At 56.1% G+C, this 19,221-nt stretch overlaps 10 protein-coding genes across 10 annotated transcripts; 4 read left to right on the top strand and 6 right to left on the bottom strand.

The window, feature by feature from the left end:
• Window positions 1-209: 209 nt before the first annotated feature.
• ACA1_383740 (GTPbinding protein YPTC5, putative) lies at window positions 210-1,271 on the bottom strand (the record flags this gene model as incomplete). The annotated part of the gene is made up of 6 exons (XM_004338806.1): window positions 210-325; window positions 409-501; window positions 589-768; window positions 853-921; window positions 1,060-1,130; window positions 1,207-1,271. 6 exons carry the CDS (start codon window positions 1,269-1,271, stop codon window positions 210-212), a joined length of 594 nt encoding a protein of 197 aa, XP_004338854.1.
• Window positions 1,272-1,487: 216 nt separating this feature from the next.
• Window positions 1,488-2,632, top strand: ACA1_383730 (uncharacterized protein; the record flags this gene model as incomplete). The annotated part of the gene is made up of 5 exons (XM_004338805.1): window positions 1,488-1,589; window positions 1,764-1,902; window positions 1,998-2,181; window positions 2,251-2,315; window positions 2,415-2,632. Coding segments are annotated over 5 exons (708 nt in total), but the record flags the coding sequence as incomplete, so codon positions are not given.
• Window positions 2,633-3,253: 621 nt separating this feature from the next.
• Window positions 3,254-4,963, bottom strand: ACA1_383720 (23S rRNA methyltransferase, putative; the record flags this gene model as incomplete). The annotated part of the gene is made up of 9 exons (XM_004338804.1): window positions 3,254-3,264; window positions 3,310-3,425; window positions 3,506-3,585; window positions 3,672-3,786; window positions 3,869-3,902; window positions 3,991-4,153; window positions 4,265-4,525; window positions 4,636-4,736; window positions 4,813-4,963. The coding sequence occupies 9 exons, from the start codon at window positions 4,961-4,963 to the stop codon at window positions 3,254-3,256; spliced, it is 1,032 nt and encodes a 343-aa protein (XP_004338852.1).
• A 568-nt stretch (window positions 4,964-5,531) lies between these two features.
• On the bottom strand, window positions 5,532-8,158 carry ACA1_383710 (glucose6-phosphate dehydrogenase, C-terminal domain containing protein; the record flags this gene model as incomplete). Its single annotated transcript, XM_004338803.1, has 14 exons — window positions 5,532-5,657; window positions 5,739-5,860; window positions 5,947-6,106; window positions 6,188-6,252; window positions 6,346-6,457; window positions 6,527-6,622; window positions 6,687-6,836; window positions 6,919-7,026; window positions 7,108-7,230; window positions 7,312-7,398; window positions 7,486-7,630; window positions 7,695-7,842; window positions 7,930-8,008; window positions 8,081-8,158. 14 exons carry the CDS (start codon window positions 8,156-8,158, stop codon window positions 5,532-5,534), a joined length of 1,599 nt encoding a protein of 532 aa, XP_004338851.1.
• A 320-nt stretch (window positions 8,159-8,478) lies between these two features.
• On the bottom strand, window positions 8,479-11,282 carry ACA1_383700 (endonuclease/exonuclease/phosphatase family protein; the record flags this gene model as incomplete). Its single annotated transcript, XM_004338802.1, is given in 14 exon segments — window positions 8,479-8,575; window positions 8,648-8,774; window positions 8,853-8,937; window positions 9,038-9,117; window positions 9,209-9,337; window positions 9,405-9,477; window positions 9,494-9,718; window positions 9,819-9,920; window positions 10,041-10,103; window positions 10,172-10,339; window positions 10,452-10,508; window positions 10,610-10,864; window positions 10,938-11,015; window positions 11,103-11,282. The coding sequence occupies 14 exon segments, from the start codon at window positions 11,280-11,282 to the stop codon at window positions 8,479-8,481; spliced, it is 1,719 nt and encodes a 572-aa protein (XP_004338850.1).
• A 252-nt stretch (window positions 11,283-11,534) lies between these two features.
• On the top strand, window positions 11,535-12,505 carry ACA1_383690 (ubiquinone/menaquinone biosynthesis methyltransferaselike protein; the record flags this gene model as incomplete). Its single annotated transcript, XM_004338801.1, has 5 exons — window positions 11,535-11,601; window positions 11,678-11,797; window positions 11,867-12,021; window positions 12,087-12,188; window positions 12,305-12,505. The coding sequence occupies 5 exons, from the start codon at window positions 11,535-11,537 to the stop codon at window positions 12,503-12,505; spliced, it is 645 nt and encodes a 214-aa protein (XP_004338849.1).
• Window positions 12,506-13,701: 1,196 nt separating this feature from the next.
• ACA1_383680 (uncharacterized protein) lies at window positions 13,702-14,749 on the top strand (the record flags this gene model as incomplete). The annotated part of the gene is made up of 2 exons (XM_004338800.1): window positions 13,702-13,744; window positions 13,794-14,749. The coding sequence occupies 2 exons, from the start codon at window positions 13,702-13,704 to the stop codon at window positions 14,747-14,749; spliced, it is 999 nt and encodes a 332-aa protein (XP_004338848.1).
• A 539-nt stretch (window positions 14,750-15,288) lies between these two features.
• On the top strand, window positions 15,289-16,638 carry ACA1_383670 (archease family protein; the record flags this gene model as incomplete). Its single annotated transcript, XM_004338799.1, has 6 exons — window positions 15,289-15,335; window positions 15,512-15,571; window positions 15,786-15,871; window positions 16,045-16,155; window positions 16,272-16,456; window positions 16,558-16,638. 6 exons carry the CDS (start codon window positions 15,289-15,291, stop codon window positions 16,636-16,638), a joined length of 570 nt encoding a protein of 189 aa, XP_004338847.1.
• A 67-nt stretch (window positions 16,639-16,705) lies between these two features.
• On the bottom strand, window positions 16,706-18,619 carry ACA1_383660 (WD repeat protein WDR4, putative; the record flags this gene model as incomplete). Its single annotated transcript, XM_004338798.1, has 8 exons — window positions 16,706-17,052; window positions 17,128-17,315; window positions 17,388-17,594; window positions 17,679-17,791; window positions 17,903-17,989; window positions 18,081-18,156; window positions 18,234-18,339; window positions 18,583-18,619. 8 exons carry the CDS (start codon window positions 18,617-18,619, stop codon window positions 16,706-16,708), a joined length of 1,161 nt encoding a protein of 386 aa, XP_004338846.1.
• A 143-nt stretch (window positions 18,620-18,762) lies between these two features.
• ACA1_383650 (uncharacterized protein) lies at window positions 18,763-19,182 on the bottom strand (the record flags this gene model as incomplete). The annotated part of the gene is made up of 1 exon (XM_004338797.1): window positions 18,763-19,182. One exon carries the CDS (start codon window positions 19,180-19,182, stop codon window positions 18,763-18,765), a length of 420 nt encoding a protein of 139 aa, XP_004338845.1.
• Window positions 19,183-19,221: the final 39 nt, after the last annotated feature.

Raw genomic sequence — 19,221 nt, 5'->3', positions numbered from 1 at the left:
AGGAAGCCAGGTAGCGCGGAAGGTGTTGAAATATTCACATTGTGGTGGCCGAAAAAGTACATAGTGCGCGCTAGCACGAACAGGACTTCTTGGAGTCTTCCGGTGAGGGTAGCGTCAAGCGGATCGTATCATCAAACAACCTGATGGCGTGGTGTGGGATAATAGATAGGGCGCAACAGGAGTGAGAATGATCGTGCATGCACTACACCTTACAAGGTGGCAAACGGGAGGAACACGCACTTGGTTTCAAACTGGCTGTTGGCGAGTGCCTCCTTTACAAGCGCTTTGAAGGCTTGCTCCACGTTGATGGCATCCTTGGCACTCCCTGTAAGAAAGACGAGTAAACAAGTGAGACAGAGCCTATGAGCGTGCATCTAGTTCAGAGAAAGAATGTATATGCTGTTGTACCCTCGTAGTGCGTGACGCTGCCGTGAGCCTGGCACCAGGCTATCGCCATTGCCTCCGGCACAAGACGCTGCTCCGCCAAGTCGATTTTGTTTCCTGTGCCGCACACCATCACCGTTGGATTCAATCTTCACATCGAGTGCAAGAAACAGAGAACGCACGAAAACATGGTTGTAGCAGCACCTATGACTACAAATGGTGGAAGCTTGTCTAGCTTGGGTCCACCGATCTTGTGAAGCAGCTCTTTTCGCCAGTTGGTGAGGTTCTCGAACGACTTTGGGTTGGTCACGTCGTAGACCAACACGCACCCATCCACCCCACGATAGAACCCCGCCCCGAGAGAGAAGAACCGCTCTTGCCCCGCTAAGAAATGGAAACGAAGGTCATCTTAGTGGGCACAGCAGCACCAGAGAGTATTAGTGACGAGACATGGCTTGGGATTGGTACCTGTGTCCCATATCTGCAAAGTCACGACCTGGTCGTCTACGACCACGTCTTTCATCAGGAAATCGGCGCCTGGAGACCACAAGGAACACACAGGGCATAGGTGACCCGAACGTCAAGGTGAGAAGGGCACGCACGCGCCAGAGGGTGAGAGCTGACAGACAGGCGCAGCTTGAGGGAAAAGCTCCTTCGACGGGAAAGGTGAAGTACCAATCGTGGCTTTGTATGAGTAGGCAAACTGCTTGTTCACATATTGATGCATGAGTGAGGTCTTACCCACCCTGGATTGAAGAAAAGAAGGAGGGTTTGAAAATGTGATTCGACCCGACAAGTTCAATTTGAGGGAAAATCACGTACCCCGAGTCACCAATGACGACCACCTTCAGCACGACCTTTGATACATAAGATCGCTCGGGCTCCATAATACTACCTGCCCAAAAGCTCTTTGCGTTTCCGTCGTAGACAGAAGGAGATGCAGGTGATGAATTGTTCGTTCGAATGTTTTTCACCGCGCTATTCAAAAAAAGAAACGCAGGTTTCTGACTTCGTGACCGATTGGCTCGCGCCTCTATGTGCGAGAGAAAGGCACTCGAAATTCACCCACACCACTTTGCGGAAGCCAACCGCCCTGGCTCTTGACGGCGAAGGAGCGAATCGCGCCAGCTGGCGGCTACGGGACCATTCGCCACAGGGCTTCGGGTCACAGGGCTTCGGGTTTTGTGCAGTCACTTTCGGTGACAGTAAAGAAATAATAAATATTTATTTATTTTTTCATTTTCTCTCGATTTGTGCCAAGGAAAACCTGGTGGACAATAAACGTTGTGATTATTAATCTAATCTTTAGCAAGCATCATGGTACGATAGACCAGCAATTTGATCTTTTTACAAGCAAACTTACCCCGTTGTGATCACAGGGTAAAATCACAAAGCCGAAGAGGGTGATTGAGTCAAAGCCCAAGGCGGCCGTCGGTTTGTCCTCCGCGGGACCGACCGGCATTATCAAAAAGAAGAAGGTCGAAAAGCGGAAGGAGAAGCATGAGAAGCTTGTGCAGAGTACGCCACCCCTTCAAACCCAATCAAGATTTAATTCTGCCAAATTTCCATCCCATCTCGCAATGCTGATTGTTGATGATGTTGTGCGTGCACAGAGCTGCAGGCTGCGGCGGACCTGACGAAGAAGAAGGAGGTGGAGATGAAGCAAAAGGCGCAAGTGGGCACGCTGGGCATGTCCTCCCTGTCCGAGCTTCTTGACTCGCTCATGGAGAAGGAGCAGGCCATGCAAGCGCAAACCAAGAACAAGAAGATGGACAACAAGATGAAGCAGAAGTTGGCGTACGTTGCCCCTTCTCGAGTCGTCGCCAAGCGTGGCTAACCTCTCCACCTCCTCTCCTACACGCCAAGTGTGACCGAGCTTGAGCAGTTCAAGAACGTGCTGGCCCACCCTGCCTTCCAGAACGATCCACTGGGTACGCTTCTTGTCCGCCGCTGTCGGTTTCGTTCCCAGTCTTTGCTTCGCTCTTCACGTGCTGACATGTCACACTTGCCGTGGTTGGTTGCACATGCAGCGATCATCAAGGAGCACCTGAAGAACAAGGTGGCGGCTGTAAATAGCGAGAGGGAGGCCAGCAACCCGCGAAAGGTGGTGCCGCGCCACCTTCAACCCAAGCCCGCCAAGGAGCCACAAAGCGCCAAGCCCGGCAGTGGGGGAAGCGGCAACCACAACGCCAAGAAGAGCAACATCGGCAAGAACAAGGCCGGCCGAGGCGGAAAGGGAAGGAAGTAAACCCACTCTCCGCTATAAAACTTAACAATAACGTCACAACTCCTCTGCTCTGAGTCTGACCCTGCGCAGACGAGTTTAGGGCAGGAGGGTGCGGCTGTGCCTCTTGGCACGAAGAGCTCGCGGACCTCTTCATGACTTCATATCGTTTGTTGTTGTTATCGTGGTTGGTAGTGAAGGCGAACTGTTGGGCCAATCAGTCACTCATACGCGCACTGTGTTTAGCGCATGCGAGCCGTAGTCGTCCCATGTCTGCTCTTTGTATTCTCCTGGCGGTGAAGTGTGGACGGACACCACACCTCGAAGGTGACAGGAAAGCACATCTCTCACCTTCTCCCGGTGTCCTCGTCCTCTTCTTGTACTCCCGGGTTTGTGGAAATATTGTGGTTCGTCGTGCTAACTCCGAACCTGAGCTGACCTCTCTTGGTGGCCCTGCAAGCTTCTGCACGCAGCCTTGACGAAACATTTGGTTCTTTAGCTTCGAGGCACAGAAGGATCGACTGTGTGTGGAACGGATGCAGATGCTGCTGCGTCGCCCGTTCCCTGTGCCTTCATGCGGTCGTGGTGGGTTTTGAGCTGACCGCAGGCGGCCATGATATCCCGCCCTCCTGCACAGGGCGTCAGTCAGCTCTCCGCTGGGGGAAACAGATGCGGCAGAGAGATGGGGTAGGGCGGCGTACTGGGCCATCGAATGGTGGCGAGGAGGCGGTGGCGCTCGGTGAGGGTCTTGTGGAAGGCGATGATCTGCTCGTTCGTTGAGCACTCGTACTTCGTGCCTGGCCAGGGATTGAAAGGACTGTAAACCCCACAAAGCCGTGAGTGAGGGCCGGACGAAACAGCAAGGCGCACTGAGAGCGCGACGGTGGCTGTTTGTACATGAGATTGATGAGGGAGTTGGGGAAGCCGGAGAGAAGGGTGGCTAGCTCGAGCGCGTCCTCTTCTCGATCGTTGACGTCCTGATCGGCGGGCATGCTGTTTGAGCTCAAACGAACGCAGCCATCTTCATGGCTCGAGGGCACAAAAACCAGAGGATTGAGTGTACCTTGAGCATCACGTATTCGAACATGATTCGCTTCTTCTTGTGGGAGATGAAGGATCGGCAGGCTTCCATCAGCTGCTCCAGCGGATACTGCTTGTTAATGGGCACCAACTCGTCTCTGCGACGTGCAACGAATGAGCGGCCAAGAGTGAGCTTGCAACACTCACACCAAACGAAAGAGCGAAGAGAGATCGTGGTACCGCAACTCGTTGTTGGCGGCGTGCAGGGAGATGGCTGAAGTTGCCACAATCAAACAAATTGAATGTTAGGCATTATCAGTTCACGAATGGCGATGACGACAAGAAAGGCCTTCGCTAGATACCCAGGTTGACTTTGGTATCAGCAGCCAGGCGGTAGATGTTGGGCACCACACCGCTGGTGGATACGGTGATCTTGGGCTGGCCCAGGCTGATGCCAGAGGGCTCGCATATAATGTCGATGGCCTGTTTCACATTCCTATAATTGTAGAATGGTTCGCCTTGACCCTGCACAACAGCACTCATGTGCCGAAGGTGAGTGCAAACATTCTGCGACACGCACACGCACACACCGCACGCACACGCATACAAAGCAAGAATCGGCAGGGCAGCGAGAACCATAAAAACGATGTTGGTGATAGTGCGCTTTGGCTCTTCAGGCACAGCGTGTTCCTCGTTGGGTTCTTTCCGGGGAGGCTGGTTCGCTTGCCTCTGTTTGCCCTTTCCAAAGTACTCGGCGAACTTCTGCCTCATTTGCCTCCGCTTATCGGCGATGGCCTGCTTCCTCGTCTCGATGTCGGCCACAGTGGGAAAGTCGTTCATCACCCGCTTGGCGTGAATGATCTGGCTCAAGATCTCGCTGGTCGTCAAATTGCGCATCTGGCGTCGTCACACAAACACAAGACTTGTTGTGAGAGTCCGACGTCATTGTGGTACGTGCACGCGCAAGGCCATCACGCTCGCACGTCGCAGGTGAGTGTGGTTAGTACCACAGGCTGCGTTCCAGTGTGGCAGAAGCTGCACGACAGCGTGCAGCCGACCTGCGAAGAGACGCACAGCGTGCCGCGGGTAGACTCGGGGATGAACACGCCTGTACGTGCCCATGGAGGAGCATGTTTGTGAGCAGAATGTAGTGAAGACGTCTCGATGAGGGACGGGCAACACACTCTCGATCTCCTGACCGGCGCCGAACTGCATGAGGAACTTGCGGGTGCCGTCCTCGGAGGTGTTGTGGGTGAGGATGCGACCCTGCTCCAGCGTGTAGCGCTGCGCCAACTGCTCCCTCAGCTCCCGCCGAATGCCAACTATGCTCTGCATGTTGGCGTGCGTCTTGCCTGCGCCACAGGGATCATGAGCATGCATTCGGCCACGCCTTAGAACGTTGAGCGTGCACACGGGCAAAGGACATTGCTGTACCGTAGCGGTAGATGAAGCCCCATAACAGGTCGGTGTGGAGGCTGTTCCAGCCGAGATGGCCGAGATCATCCGCCAATTGCTTTGCAAATTGAGATTTGGGAATGCCAAAGAGGCTAACTCTAACACGCCCCGGTTTGCTTGTGGAAGGAGCAGCGGCCATTAAAGGCTGTGTAGAGGGCGTTGCACAGCTGTGCTGCAGGCGAACTTGCCCCGTAATGTGTGGAGATGTAGATAGGATCGGCAAAAATCGTGCTCGCGATGTGCCAAATCCCGTGGCAGGTGATCCATGGATTACACCTCGCTGCACAATCGAAGTCGTGCCGCGCCCTCCCTTTGTTGCCGTTACCCTCATCCCCTTCGATTATCAGCTGTTTGAAATTGTGGCCGATTACGAATCTGTTTTTGTTGTCCTCCAGAAATTGCAACAAAGCTGCACGCTTGGGGTCTCTCAACTTTTCAAACCGCGGCCTCACAGCTGCGCCTTCCTGTTGACAGGCCAGGTGTAGCCGGTGGTGAGCCTGTAGCCGGAGTCTGCAATGAGCTTGTCGGCCGACGCGGGGCCTCGGCTGCCGAACTCGTACAAGTCGGGCTGAATCTACTCAAGAACGAAGAAGAATGTAACATCAGTACGTGGGCGGGTGGAAGAGAGATGAAAGACAGAAAGAACAAAGGTAACCTTCTCCTTCTCCAGTTGGTGGAGGATGGGAGTGAAGATCTTCCAGGCGGCCTCGAGCTCGTCGTCGCGCACAAACAGGTTGTGATCGCCCTTGATGACATCGAAGATCAAACGCTCGTAGGCTGAGAAAGAAGAGGCCTTGAAATGTCAGCACGGATGTGTGACCACGACGCCTTGTTGGAAAGAAAGCAGGTAGTGTCAAACGCACCGTCCGGCGATTCCAGGTCTTCGAACCGGGACTTGTACGAGAGATCCAGCTCGCTTTGCGCGAGCGCGGTGGTGAGGCCTGGCTTCTTGGTCAACATCTTCATGTAGACGGCCTCGTTGGGCTGCACACGAAGCACCAGCTCGTTGGGCGCCGAACAGTTCTGTTATCACCAACACGAAGAGAGAGAGATTCGTGAGTGGAGTGAGGCGAAATGAGCAGCGACAGAGTCAGGGAGTGGTACGGGGAACAGAGAAGCAGACGGGCACTTGAACTGAATGCGAATCTCAGCCTTGCGCTCGTTCAGAGCTGTGAGAAGAGAACGCGTAGCTTGTTTAACAAGCGTCTACGATCGCATACGCCCGTGCTCAGCTGCAAAGAAGAGATGAGAGATTTCGGCACCTTTGCCGCACTTGAGGATGAATGGAGTGCCGGCCCAGCGGGAGTTGTTGATGTGCAGGACCGCCGCCGCGAACGTGGGCGTCACAGAGTCCTGAGGCACGCCTGGATCCTCCTGATATATGCCAACAGTCGATCAATACTTGCGTACGGGTTCAAGTGCAAGTGGGCACGAAAGCAATACCTTGTATCCGGGTGTCTTTCCATCCGGGCTAGCGGTGTACTGACCGATCACGAGATCGTCCAGAGTGAGCGCAGACACCGCGCGCAGCAACTTGACCTGAACAAACACAATGGTGAGCAGAGATGACTTGGGGGAGGGGCTAGAAGCATAGGTAGAGTACCTTTTCATCTCTAACGTCCTCGGCGCTGAGGCTGATGGGAGCCTCCATGCCAACAAGCGCAAGAATCTGGATGAGGTGATTCTGCATGACGTCACGGATGATGCCGTTGCCATCGAAGTAGCCTCCGCGTCCCTCTGTGCCAATGTCCTCCTGTTGGAACGCACGACGTCGAAGAATGCGCGTTGAATCGTGTTCAACCAAGAATGGTCAAATAGAATAGGTGAGGGCGTACCTTGAACGTGATGATGACGTTGGAGACAAAGTTGCGGTTCCAGACGGGCTCGAATACGCTGTTGGCGAAACGCAGCACCATCAAGTTCTGCACCATCTCCTTTCCTAACTGAGCGACATAACGTCAGGAATCGCAGAGCCAACCATGCAGGCGCAGCATAAACGTGGGGTGGGCGGTAATCGTATATACGTAGTGGTCAATCCTATACAACTGGTCTTCAGTGAAGAGCTGCGACATGGAGCTGGAGAGCGCTCTGGACGAGTCGAGGTCGTGGCCGAATGGCTTCTCCACGATCACACGGTTCCACCCGGTCTGTGTGATTGTCGTGTGATTGTGAGAGGCACGTTGGACCAAGGAGCGCTCAGGGAGGAAATGCGTGGTTCGGGAGCGCACCTTGCTCATGGCCGCGGGCTGAATAGCCTTCGCCACATCCAAGAAGATGGACGGAGGGATGGCCATGTAGAAGATCCTGTTGGCGGGCTGCAATTTGGGAGTGAGTGGATGAAGACAAACGAATCAGCAACCAAGGAGCACTTCAGCGACGAGCAAGACAAGGCAAGAACAAACCTGCGACCCGGAGGTGAAAGCAGACTCCTTCTCGTCCATGGCCTTGGCCAGCTCGGCGAAGGACTCAGCCGAGTTGTACTGGCCACTGAAGTAGTAGCACCGATCCAGGAAGCCGTTCACCTTCTCCTCTGGCGCCTTCTTGAAACTTCAACATAGCAAGCGCATCAGCAACACAAGCCACACAAGGGCGTAATGAGGGGTGGCAGTACTGGCGCGAAATTTGCTTCTTGAAGTCGGCGTCGTCCAGCTTGCTTCGGGCAAACCCGTAGATGATGGCGTTGGGCGGCAGCAAGCCGTGGAGGTAGAGCGAGAACAGAACGGGATAGGTCTTCTTCTTGGCCAAGTCGCCAGAGGCACCTGTTGCGCCACGCAAGAAGATGTGCACGCGGTCAGCCTCCTCTGCTCAGGAATGCAGGAATGCAAATGGAACAAAAAGGGTCCAACCCAAAACGATGATGGTGAGGGCAGATTTCTCGTCAATGGCAGCTCCAGGCGAGACTGATGTCAGCACGGCATCACGAGGCTGTGGAAGACACGAATCAATTAATCAGGTTTTGAATTTAATGCACATGATTACGAGCAGTAATGCACGAACCCTGGCACTCTTTTGGTACTCGGCCAGCTGTCGCTTGAGCTCTTCATTCTCCCTCTTTAGCTGCTCTACGTCCTCCATTTGTCTTTGTGCTTGTGCCTTGAGACTAATCCAGCAAAGCAACTTGTATTTATTTATAAATGAAGGAAAAGAATTTGTGGCGACCGGGCACGCGGGAACTTCGCGCCGGACAGAAGCGCCGAGAAGAGGCGCGGGCTCCAATCGGCGGTGGCCGAGTTGACAGCAACCAACACGGAGCTTCTGTCCAGCTCCACCACGTACTGCTGCAACCTGCGGGCGCGCAAGACAAGTGGAGCTTTGTTTTCGCCATCATCAGCGGGATGCTCGTACAGGTGATTGCTCATCTCTTGCTGCGCCACAAGGGTGTGAGGTGAGGTGGGCTACGGTCGCGTCCATGTGTTGTTAGTGACATACGAAACGTGAGACGCCACGGCCAGGTGGTCGGACGCCGGGTTGGCGCCGGGCGTGACGCGGCCACTGAGACACACGCAGCGCGCAGGGTGAGCAGTCAAGCTGCCAAAGAAGGTGCGGGGCGAATGGCGTTCGTACGTGGTGACGGTTGTATTGGGCTGCGAAAGGATGTAGGGCATGTTGCGGACCAGGATTCGGTCGGCCCTATTGATGAGACCCGACGACCAGGGCAGATTGCTGAATGTGTAGCCCGGCTCTGAGGTACCTGCAGGTTGCACAACATAGAGCACTTCTCGGTACCCGTGCAGCTCAACATGAAGCGACCTTTCAGAGATGTCGGTACCGTGGGCATCAAGCCACACATCCTTGAGATCACCCTTGACGCCTCGGTAAGAGAGCTTGCCAGTGAGGAAGTTGGTCGGTTCCTCCTACAGAAGAGAATGCGAGTGTGTTATTTTGAGAGTGCCTACGAGCATCAGCGGGCGTGCTGTACAATACAATGTGCGATGATGATGGAGAGAAGCGTACATGTCCAACGTAGATGTTGAAATCGGCGACCACGCTCTGAGGAACGTCTGGCCGCTGCCGCCTCATGAAGTTGAAAAGTTCTGGTAATAATGATGGAGGTGAGAGTATGAGCGTACGTTCGTTTTTATGGCCACCAAGCCAAAGCCGAGAATGTTGCGGCGACGGACGTACCGAAAGCGTTGCTCATCTGGCCCTCGCCGATGGCGTAGGTGAAGTGGGAGACGAAGAAGTTGAAGGGCGCGTTGTTCGCGTCCATCAGCAGAGTGCGTAGAACGATTCGCCGATTGCCGTCGGTAGTGCCTGAAGAAGCAGCACGTGTTAATCAACTCAATGGCCGTTGGCCCTACTCTGCAAAGAGCATCCGTACCAGGAACAAAGGTGAGGTTGATGTATTCGTGGATGGCGATGGGCACTCGCGAAAGCACGCCCACACCCTCGGCCTGGGTTCATAGGTACGGCGCGTATTAGCTTTCGCAATCGACGATCACCTCGATGGAGAGAGAGAAGAGAGAGCGAAAAACGTGCCTCGTTGTCGTAGTACATGGCAGGCTGATAGACGTGATTGTAGGTCTGGTTGAGAAGCTGCAGTTCGTTGACAAGGTCCGTCAGCTGGTCGGGACCGCCGGAGTACTTGTACCGGATCTCCTGCACGCCCACAATGTCTGGCTGCTGCTTGCTAATCTGCACGCACGCACGGAAATCGTTGTGGTTGTTCACCGGCTCTGGTAAGCCTCCTCTCAACGCGAACACAGCCAAAGCGACCAAGCCGAAGCGTACGTACAAACTGCGCGATCAGGCGTTTCCTCTCCTGCCAGTCGGCGTTGTAGTTCCAGATGTTGTAGCTCATTAGCGTACGGGAGTTCGGGTCGGCACCCCTCCTGCCCTTCATAGCACCAACGTCGCTGCAGCAGAGAGATGCACACATGCGTGAGTCATTGCCTTCTCTTCCTGAATGGGCGATGTGATGATACCTGGAAACTGAGAGACGAGAGAATTTAGACACGCGGTAGACGGGTGCCGCTCGCTTCTTCGAGGGCGGCGACGACGATGACGAAGAGACCACGACCTGCGACAAAAACAAACAACGCTTAGCAGCTTCTTTCTGCGAAAAGGCATTGTTTGGGGCGAGCGTACCTGGTGCTTGTCGCCGCGCTGATCGGCCAGCAGCACTTGCACGTTTCGTTCGACGATGTGGTCGGGCGCGTCGGCACTCCGCCCATAGACTGCCACGAGGTACTGACCGCTGGGCAGCTCCACCACGCTCAGCACGAATGCCGACACATTGAACGTCACTCGGGTCATCTGCACAGCACGCCAACCCGGGCTTGGTTGTCAGTCAACCACTTCTCCAACCGGCATCGGCTGTGCCCGTCAGCAGCCATCGGGTGTATCTAGAGAAAGGACAGACAAGCACCTCTTCCTCCGCGCTCACCACGCGCCACTGGGTCGAACCCGACTTTTGGGTGGCGACCTGCTTGGCGTACTTTTATGTCCGAATACGTGGCGAGAGAGTCAGTGATGTTGCTGATGGCCACGTGGTAATGTATGTGGGCATTCAAAGGGCCGGCTTACCTCTTCGACGTTGATGTCCCGTTCGTGGAGGGGCAGGATGCGTCGGGCTGAGATCACGGCGGGCGCTTCGTAGCGCACGGGCAGTGCGAGGAAGTTGGCGGGAAAGCACGCGGACGACAGACCAGTGTCGATGCCCACCTTGGCCGGCAGGAAGGGGCGACGGCCTGTTTGGAGCGAATCACCACCTTCCTCCCGCCCGCCCACGATGTAGTACGACAGCAGTGGCCCGTGATCCAGCCGTTGCGACTCGATCACCTTTTGTCGAGAGAACGGCGGGTGAATAAAAGAAAACCAAACTTTGAGAATGAGCGGCCTCGGCGGAGGGCACCTCAGAGCCGACACAGGTGAGCTGAGCAAACAGGGACGGGTGCTGAGCCTTCAGTTCGCTGATGCGTCGCAACGCCAACTAATGACCACACCGGGCACCTCCGAGTTAGAAGAGAGAAGACCAAAGAACGAAAGCGAAGCGTCCCCCTCCCCCCGGTGTCCGTACGTTGGCGGTGGTGTAGACGTCCTGCTCGGCGGCGGCCACCAAGAGAGCCCGCCACCGGTCGGCGTCGTGTTTGGGCGAGAAGTCGTGATGCGGCTGTTGCCTATGGCCTTCCGCGACCTCCGCCAGATCTCTTAGCGAGGCTTCGTTGAGGAGGGAGCCTTCTTGTCTCAACGGCGGCATCCCAAATCCTAAGGAATTTGTTCTTAAAATAGATTAATTGGGAAGTTGAGGGAGTTCGAAGGAAGGGCATTGGCACCATGAGTTGCCACGCAAAGCAGAAGCAACAGAGATGCAAGCAACGTGAGCCGCTTCATCTTTCTCCAACGGGATGAAAACTCTTGTGCGTGTGGCCCAGGAAAAGAATATAATATTAAAATAATTCGCGACAAAAGTTCAGCCAGCAAAAGAAGAAAAAGAAAACATGAAGAAAAGATGAGCAAACGCGAGGATGAGCAGCACTTGGCGAGCTCTGTTCCCGAAGCTGCCGCGCTCTATGGCGGTGAGCAAGGTGATAACAACGCATGCAACGTGGCCCGCCGCCTTTCCCTTCCCGCCCGAGTCCTTTCAACGCGCAGATGAGCAGCCCGATTCACTTTTCTACGAGGAGCCCCGTGTGAACGTGCATCACATCGACGACGCTGCACGAGCAGCCGTCCAAAGGCACTACTTGACCCTCATCGAACCTTACCATGGCGGTGCGTCATCTCTTCATTCTTGTGCATCTTCTTCAGCCCCTATTCACGCTTCTTGGGTTCGATACCCAGAGGCGAGCGTGCTGGACCTCATGTCCTCCTGGACGTCGCACCTGCCGGACGACCTCAAGGTGAAGCGGCTGGTGGGGGTCGGGATGAACGAGGAGGAGCTGCGTGCCAACCCGCTTCTCACGGAGCGACGAGTGCTCGACTTGAACCAAGAGCAGGTAACGCGCTTGTGCCCCCCGGGGGGGGGCTGATCTTTTCGTCATCTCACTGACTGCCTCATCAGGTGGAGCTGCCCTTCGACAACGACTCTTTTGATGTGGTTCTCTGTTCGGTGAGCGTGGACTACCTCACTCGCCCGATGGGGGTCTTCAAGGAGGTGCACCGAGTGCTCAAGCCCGGCGGCACTTGCGCCATGAGGTGAACAAAACGCCCGCCGTGCCGACGCGTCTGCAGCTCTCTCGTTGAGTGAGCAAGTCTAAGGCGTGTGTTTCGTGCGTGCAGCTTCAGCAACCGATGCTTCCCGAGAAGGTGATCGATATATGGCTGCACATCAGTGATCGGGAGCGAGTCTACCTGGTGGGCTCCTACTTTCATTACACGCCGGGCTTCGCCCCTCCTGAGTCGCTCGATATCTCGCCCCACCCCGGCGAGACCGATCCCATGTACGTGGTGCAGGCGCGTAAGGTGCCCTACTGTCCATAAAGGTAACAAGATGCATAAAAGGCAACCTTCTTCGGAAAATGGCTAACTACCACCAACGTCAAGTTGAGCACACCACGCTTTAGGACAAGGACCCGCGGGTAACGCTCGATTTTAACTAGCGGAGTAGTGTAACTACGGAGGCTAAAGTTGACATAAGACCGCACGACCACCCGAGCGGAGGCAACCATACAGCCGTCAATACAGTTCTCGTCGGTTCAAAACGCTTCCTCAAGCTTCTCGTCGGTTCAAAAAAAACTAGGATGGCACAGCCCGAAGCCCGCATGGACCTTGGAAGCGTTGGGATAGCAAGCCGGATAGAGGTGCAGTGTCGAAAGGTGCTACCCGTCGTGGACGCGAACGAAGGACCACAGCACATGGAGGAAACCGAACCACGAACAAGGCCGAGCGAAGGAGAAGGGGCGCGGATAGAAATACCCGTGCGGACAGCCCAGGAGCAGAAGATGACAACGACAACGTGCTGGATCTCTCATTACTCGGCCTGCCACGAATGCGACGACGGAGTAGCGTCGGCCAAGACCCCGCAAGGATGCTCTTCGGCCCGGCTGACCACGGGGAGTTGGAGCAGTGGATCGGCGACATGCTGAACGGCGTATGCAAGAAGCTGAAGCCAACCAGCACCCCGGGCTCCTTTGAGTATGTTCCTCGCACATAAGTTGTGAATATTTGATTATTTATTTGCTTTTATCGAAGAACTGGAAGGCCTGCGCACGCAAGAGGATCCTCTTGCCCTGAGATGAGGGTTATGTCTTCCCAACGGCTAACGGCTGCAAGGGAACCCACGAGTACAAAAAAGGATTGTTGCTGCTACGGGTACTAAGTTTACCAATGGGGATTTTCCTTATTGATTTCTCGCTGCAACTCTCGTGAAATGGAAAGGAAAAAACTAAGCTCGCGGTCAGGCTTGTTCCCATCTTTTTGTTGTCCTTCCCATCTTTTTGTTGTCCGTTGGATTTCGATCCCTAAAAATGCAGAGACCTCTCTTGTAGCGTCAAGCGTTTTTGCGCTCGAACAACAATGACCGAGAAGAGGAAACTGGTCACTTATGATGCTCGACCAGCAAACACCCAGAGTTCTGACTGGGCTCTCATGGTACGTCCGCACACGCGCAGCGCGACGTGCTTTCACTCTCTGGTGTATTTGTTTCGTCGTGTTGATCGAAATCATCTCGACCGGTCATGGGCTACGACATCGTCCATCGCCCAGTCGAGGCCTTGGCGAGTACGAGCAGCCCCTTCAACGGCTACCCCACCCCCTTTCCTTCATGAAGGGGTCGAGAGGACGACTCGCCCTGGACCATTCGAGGGCAACAGCGCCTTCAACTTCAACTTCGAGAAGAAGAAGAAGAACAACAACGTCGAGTCGGCTCGTCCCGGACCTCTCAACGTCAATGACATCTTCGTAATCTTCTGCAACAAGATCAAGAACAAAAACAAAGAGAACAGCATCGACAGCAACTCGTTCGCGACCCTCGAGCAGGACGTCGCGCACGGCCTGGCCCGCGGCTTCGCGACTCAGGTCGAGGCCGAGGCCGAGTTGAGCTCGCACAAGGGCTTGACATCATCATCGGTCAAGCGGCACCTCGGGGCCTTCCTCCACTCGGCCCTCCCGTCGAGGCCCACACTCCCCTCGTCGTGGCCATCGGTTGAGGTGGTGCCCTCGTGGGCTACGACTACCACTCTATCGTCAGCGCTGGCGGGAGTCGTCACCAACATCGTGGTGCCGCGGTGGGTGGCGGTGTTCGCGGCGCAGCTGGTCGGAAATGAGCTGCTCTACGCGGTCTACCTGTGGGCCACGAAGGACTCGCTTCCCCCCCCACCCCCTTGCCCTCGCCCCGTTCCCGGCCCCAGCCCGCCGCCACACCACCACCATCACGCCCCTGGCCCGGCCCTGACGCTTCGCCGCTTCGTGAACGCAGCGCTCCGTCGCGGGCACAACGTCACAGGCCAGCCTGCCGCCGCTGCCGTGGCCGTGTTCCAGGCCCCTGTGGTCGTGGCCGTGCCCCAGCAGCCCGCCGCCGCCGCCGTGTTCCAGGCCGCCGTGGTCGTGGCCCAGCAGCCCACCACCGTGCACCAGGCCGCCGTGGTCGTGGCCCTGTCCCGGCAGGCCGCCGTCGCCGTCGCCGTGCTCCAGGCCGCCGTGGTCGTGGCCATGACACAGCAGGCTGCCGCCGAGACCGCCGCGGCCAGAGAGAGGGACGCGGGCCTGAGAGCGCACATCGCTTAGCTGGCGTGGCTCGAAGAGGTGCTCTACACGCCGCCGCCGGAGCAGCCCGAGGGCATGGACATGTGCCTATGGATCTCCATGCGGAGGCTGGAAGAGGAAAGGAGCCTCGCGGAGGCCACATACGCTTACCACCGCTTCCTGGACGAGCAGAGGAACCACTAGTGCGCAGCCCCCGACCTCGTACGTGCTCTCCCCTTTGATCTGTTCTTACTCTTTTACAAAGGGGGTTGTTCGCTAACGTCTTCACCAACGAACACTACAGACAAAAAAAAAAAAAAACAACAAAACAACAACAACCAGGTCCCTCTTTCTCTCGACTTGTGGCCCGCCGCGCCCGACACCTCTGCGGCTACTACGATCATTATTGACGTGAACACCGTCCAGCGCAACAAAAATAAAAGTATGGTGATGATGTAGCGTGGTGGCGTGTCTTCTCTGCTTACTAAAGCTTGTCGTTTCGTTTGTCACACACACAGAAAACGCTGAGACGCAACCATTCCACATTTCAATCTTCATCGACTCGTTTCTCCTATCAATACATGGATTCGGGCAAGGGATACGACTTGGCCAGCAGCGCGCCCTTCCCGTACGTCTCTCCACCCACCCACTTACGGCTCATTCATTCGCTGATCATCGTGAGTACTAACACGGTATTTCCACCAACGTCAACAGAGGAGGGAAGTGAGTCGCGCCTGGCCCGCAGCAGCGGCGGCATGTTCCAGGCCGAAGCAGAGCCTGATGCGCCCACCGCGCTCGCTCAAGGAGCGAGCTCCAGCCTCCGCCCTATCCTATCATCATACCCGACTGCCCCACGCTGGGTCAGTCCCTTGTGGCGTGTCGTGTCGTGTCGTGTCGTGTATCTCTTGTAGTGAGTGTTAAGCCCCTGTACCTGACGCTGCGCGAGTCTCTCCCTCTTCTCTCTCTTCTCTTTCTATTTTGTTTCTTCTCCTCTCTTCTCCCCGCCACTCTTCCCTCGCGCGGCAGGGTGCAAATGTAACGTAATAATAAGTATTTATTTATTCTTTCTTCAATCTAGAACAAGGATGGAACAGGACAGGGCGAGGGGCGGGGGAGGTGAGAAGGAGAGCGGGAACGATTTGTCAGAGCCCTTTGGCTACGAATGTACAGTTTCTGGTGTCCCATTCTCATCTCTGTGCATTTTCACATTTATTGATTGACGATCGATCACGTTCAGATCTGGATCACCCTGCCGATGTTCAGATTCATGCTTGTACGTTTCCCTCGGACGGAATCATAACTGCTCTGCTCTCGCTTGCTCATTTTCTCGGCCTAAGGGGGTGAGAGCCTGAAGCAGGCCTACGAGCAGGCTGTGGTGGGCATGTTCGGGTACATGACCGACCTCGACACCGTTGACGTCGAGGACCAGTGCGAAGTTGAAGTCGAGGGTACCCTGCACCCCTCTCCCCCTCGCTAGAACGTTCACTGCAGTGCCACAGTGCCGCCGTGTCGCTCCCTGTTGCCGACTCACTCTCTCACTCCATGCGGCGTGCACGTTCACCAGGCCATGACCTCGATTCTCTGCTGTTCAACTTTCTGGACGAGTTCCTCTTCGTGTTTTCCACCGAGCTCATCGTCAGCAAGGAGGTGGAGATCGTCGAGTTCGATCGGGAGAACTTCAAGATCCGGGCCGTGGGCCGAGGCGAACCCTTCGACCTCGATAAGCATCCCCAGGGCACCGAAGTCAAGGTCTGTCCCACTCCACTCCTTAGCCGCTGACTGTTGCCGTGCTGCCGACGGACTGTGGGCAGTGACTGACTGCCCGGGCACTCTTCAATCGGTTCACACAGGCGATCACATACAGCGCAATGCAGATCATGGAGAAGCCCGAAGGCGAACGCAGTGAAGTGTTTGTCATCATCGACATCTGATGGCGGCCGCCTCTTGGCTGTGTAGAACAGTGGAAAAGGTATTTCTTCCGACGTCTCTGGTCCTGATTCACGCAGACGAGGTCTTCTCTTCTTCTTCTTCTTCCTCGCCTGTTACGTTCTTGACCTCGTCCATGGGCGCCACGGTGTCGTCCACTGCCGGTGTCTCCTTCTTCTTCCTCTCGGCCTGCTTTGCCTTGTTCCTCCGCTCCTTTCGCTTCTCCTTGGCGCTGACGAGATCGGGATTGGCGTTGGCCTCCTCGATCTTCCTCTTCTTGGCCTGCGCCTTGTCCTCCGCCGTCCGCTTCCTCATCGCACCGTAGGCCAGCGCCTTCTCCACATTCTTTTCCAGCACCGCTTTCGCCTGCTTCTCGCGCTTCTCGTTCAGCTGCTGCAGCTTAGCGCCCAGAGCGTGTCCTGCGTACGCACACGACACACTCAGCACGCGGCCTAATGCGCACGACACACAGCACACGCACACGGAGGGAGTACCTTCAGCCAGCGGGGAGTAGGTATCGTCGGCGCTGCTGGTAAGGACTTCGACGCCGGAGGAGGTTGACACCCAGAGGTTGTCCTCCTTGTCGAAGGCCGCGTCCCAGGGGGCCGAGTGGAGCGGAAGCACCTGCGCCTCCTTCAGCTCCTTGCCGTCGACCAACTTGAACAGGTAGACCGAGTTCACCCTTTTGAGTCGAGGAGAGGTCAGCTCACGCACGAGAAGCTGATTCGAATGATGAGTCCTGGGGGGTAAGTACCCCTCGACGAGGACGACAAGCGTCTGCTTCTCGTCGCTGAAGGCTACGGGGAGGGTGACGATCCGCCTGGTGGCATCGCCTCGCGTCAGGTCCTCCGTGTGCAGGAGTTCGCCGACCAGGTACCGCCACACGCGCACAGTACCGTCAGCACTGCCCGAGAAGAGCACCGACGGCTGCGATGTGGGGATGTAGATCCTGCTCACGAATCTGTGGGCACGCGCGCACACAGCAGTCAGCGTCCGACCGGTATCTATGGCTATGCTCTGCGCAGAGGGGGGGGGAGCGCAGTACTGTGTGTGGCCGAGGCAGTAGGCCTCGATGTTGTAGGCCTTGGGGTACTGGCTCACCCGGATCTTCTCGTCTCTGTCCGCAGAGAGGAGCAGGTCTCCGCCCGGAGACAGCAGCTGGAGTCCGCCCAGGGTGAGGACCAACAACGTTGACACCCCACCCACACCGCAAAGGGAAACATCCCACCAACAACAACACAAAGAGAAAGAAGAGAGAAGGAGGCTTACCACTTCGGTGATGATCGATACATGGCCCAGCAAGACCTTGGGCTGCTCGTTGGGTCGAGCCACCGGCGATGAGAACACCTCACCGAACTGGCGGAGGGCACAGCGCCCACAATGCGCGGGAGGTGTTAGAGAAGGAAAGAGAGCGTGCTAACAGGGCCTGAGCACGTGAGGGGCGCACCTTGTCGGAGTAGACGATGACCTCACCCTCGGGGTCGGAAGCAAAGACGACGCTGGTGAGCTTCTTCGGGTTCTTCCTGTACAACGAAGACATGGCCAAAGGAAAGCTTAGCAAGCCGACCAAGTGCAGCTGTCGCGGAGGAGACGTAGGTACTGGGTCTCTCCCTGGTAGTGATAAGTGCGGCCATCGTGAATGAGCCACAACTTGACGACCTTGTCGTCTCCCACTGTGGCCAGGGCGGTTCCGTTGCTGTTCCAAGCTGCGCTTCGAATCAAATCCGAGTGCTGATTGCTCTCCTCCCCTTGGAATTGCACAAATTGGCCCTCTCTGAATGAAGATTGACCACGAATGAGCATAAATTATAGAGAAAGGCTTGAGGTGAAGGGATAATCTTGCCTGAGATTGTAGATGGAAAAGCTCGATCCAGAAACCAAGAGAAGCAAATCGCGCTGCGGGCTGATGCGAATGAGATGAAACGGCAACGGACGGGTCTCCGCCGTACTGCTGCCCACCTCGGTCTTGTGTCCTTCAATCTCCATCACAGATCACCAAGTAACGATGAAAATTTGTCCAGGATTTACTCACCACTGGTGGCTTTGCCAGCCAAAACCGGTTTTTGGCTGCCTGGTCACCTGGAAAAGAACGACAAGAACTCTTGTCGCATCTACCCTCCGCACTGGCATCAGGCGTCGTAGTTAGCGATCTCGATGAGGTTGGCGTCCGGGTCGCGGATGTAGACGGAGCGGATCGGACCCATGGCGCCGGTGCGGGCCACCGGCCCCTCCTCAATGGCGACCCCGCACTTGGTGAGGTGTGCCACCACGTCGTCGAGCGACAGGGCCGTGACGAAGCAGAGGTCGCCCGACCCGGGCGTGGGGCGTAGGGCCTTGGGATCGAACTCGGAGCCCGCCTGGTGCAGGTTAATCTTCTGCTGACCGAAGCGCAGCGCCTTTCTCGCTTGTTGCGGGCCAAACGAGACTACCTCCATGCCCAGCACGCGCTCGTAGAAGGCGCACGTCTTCTCAACGCTCGCCACCGTCAGCACCAAGTGGTCCAGCCTTTGTATCAAGCAGCCTACACCGTCCTCGTGCGCGGTCTCCATCTTGGTGTAACAGAAAATAAATATAATAAAGTGCCTGAG

The sequence above is a fragment of the Acanthamoeba castellanii genome, assembly GCF_000313135.1.
Source record: "Acanthamoeba castellanii str. Neff unplaced genomic scaffold scf7180000084721, whole genome shotgun sequence".
NCBI lineage: Eukaryota > Discosea > Longamoebia > Acanthamoebidae > Acanthamoeba > Acanthamoeba castellanii.
The sequence above is the reverse complement of the archived record's forward strand: the minus strand, read 5'-3'. Positions and strand labels throughout refer to the sequence as shown.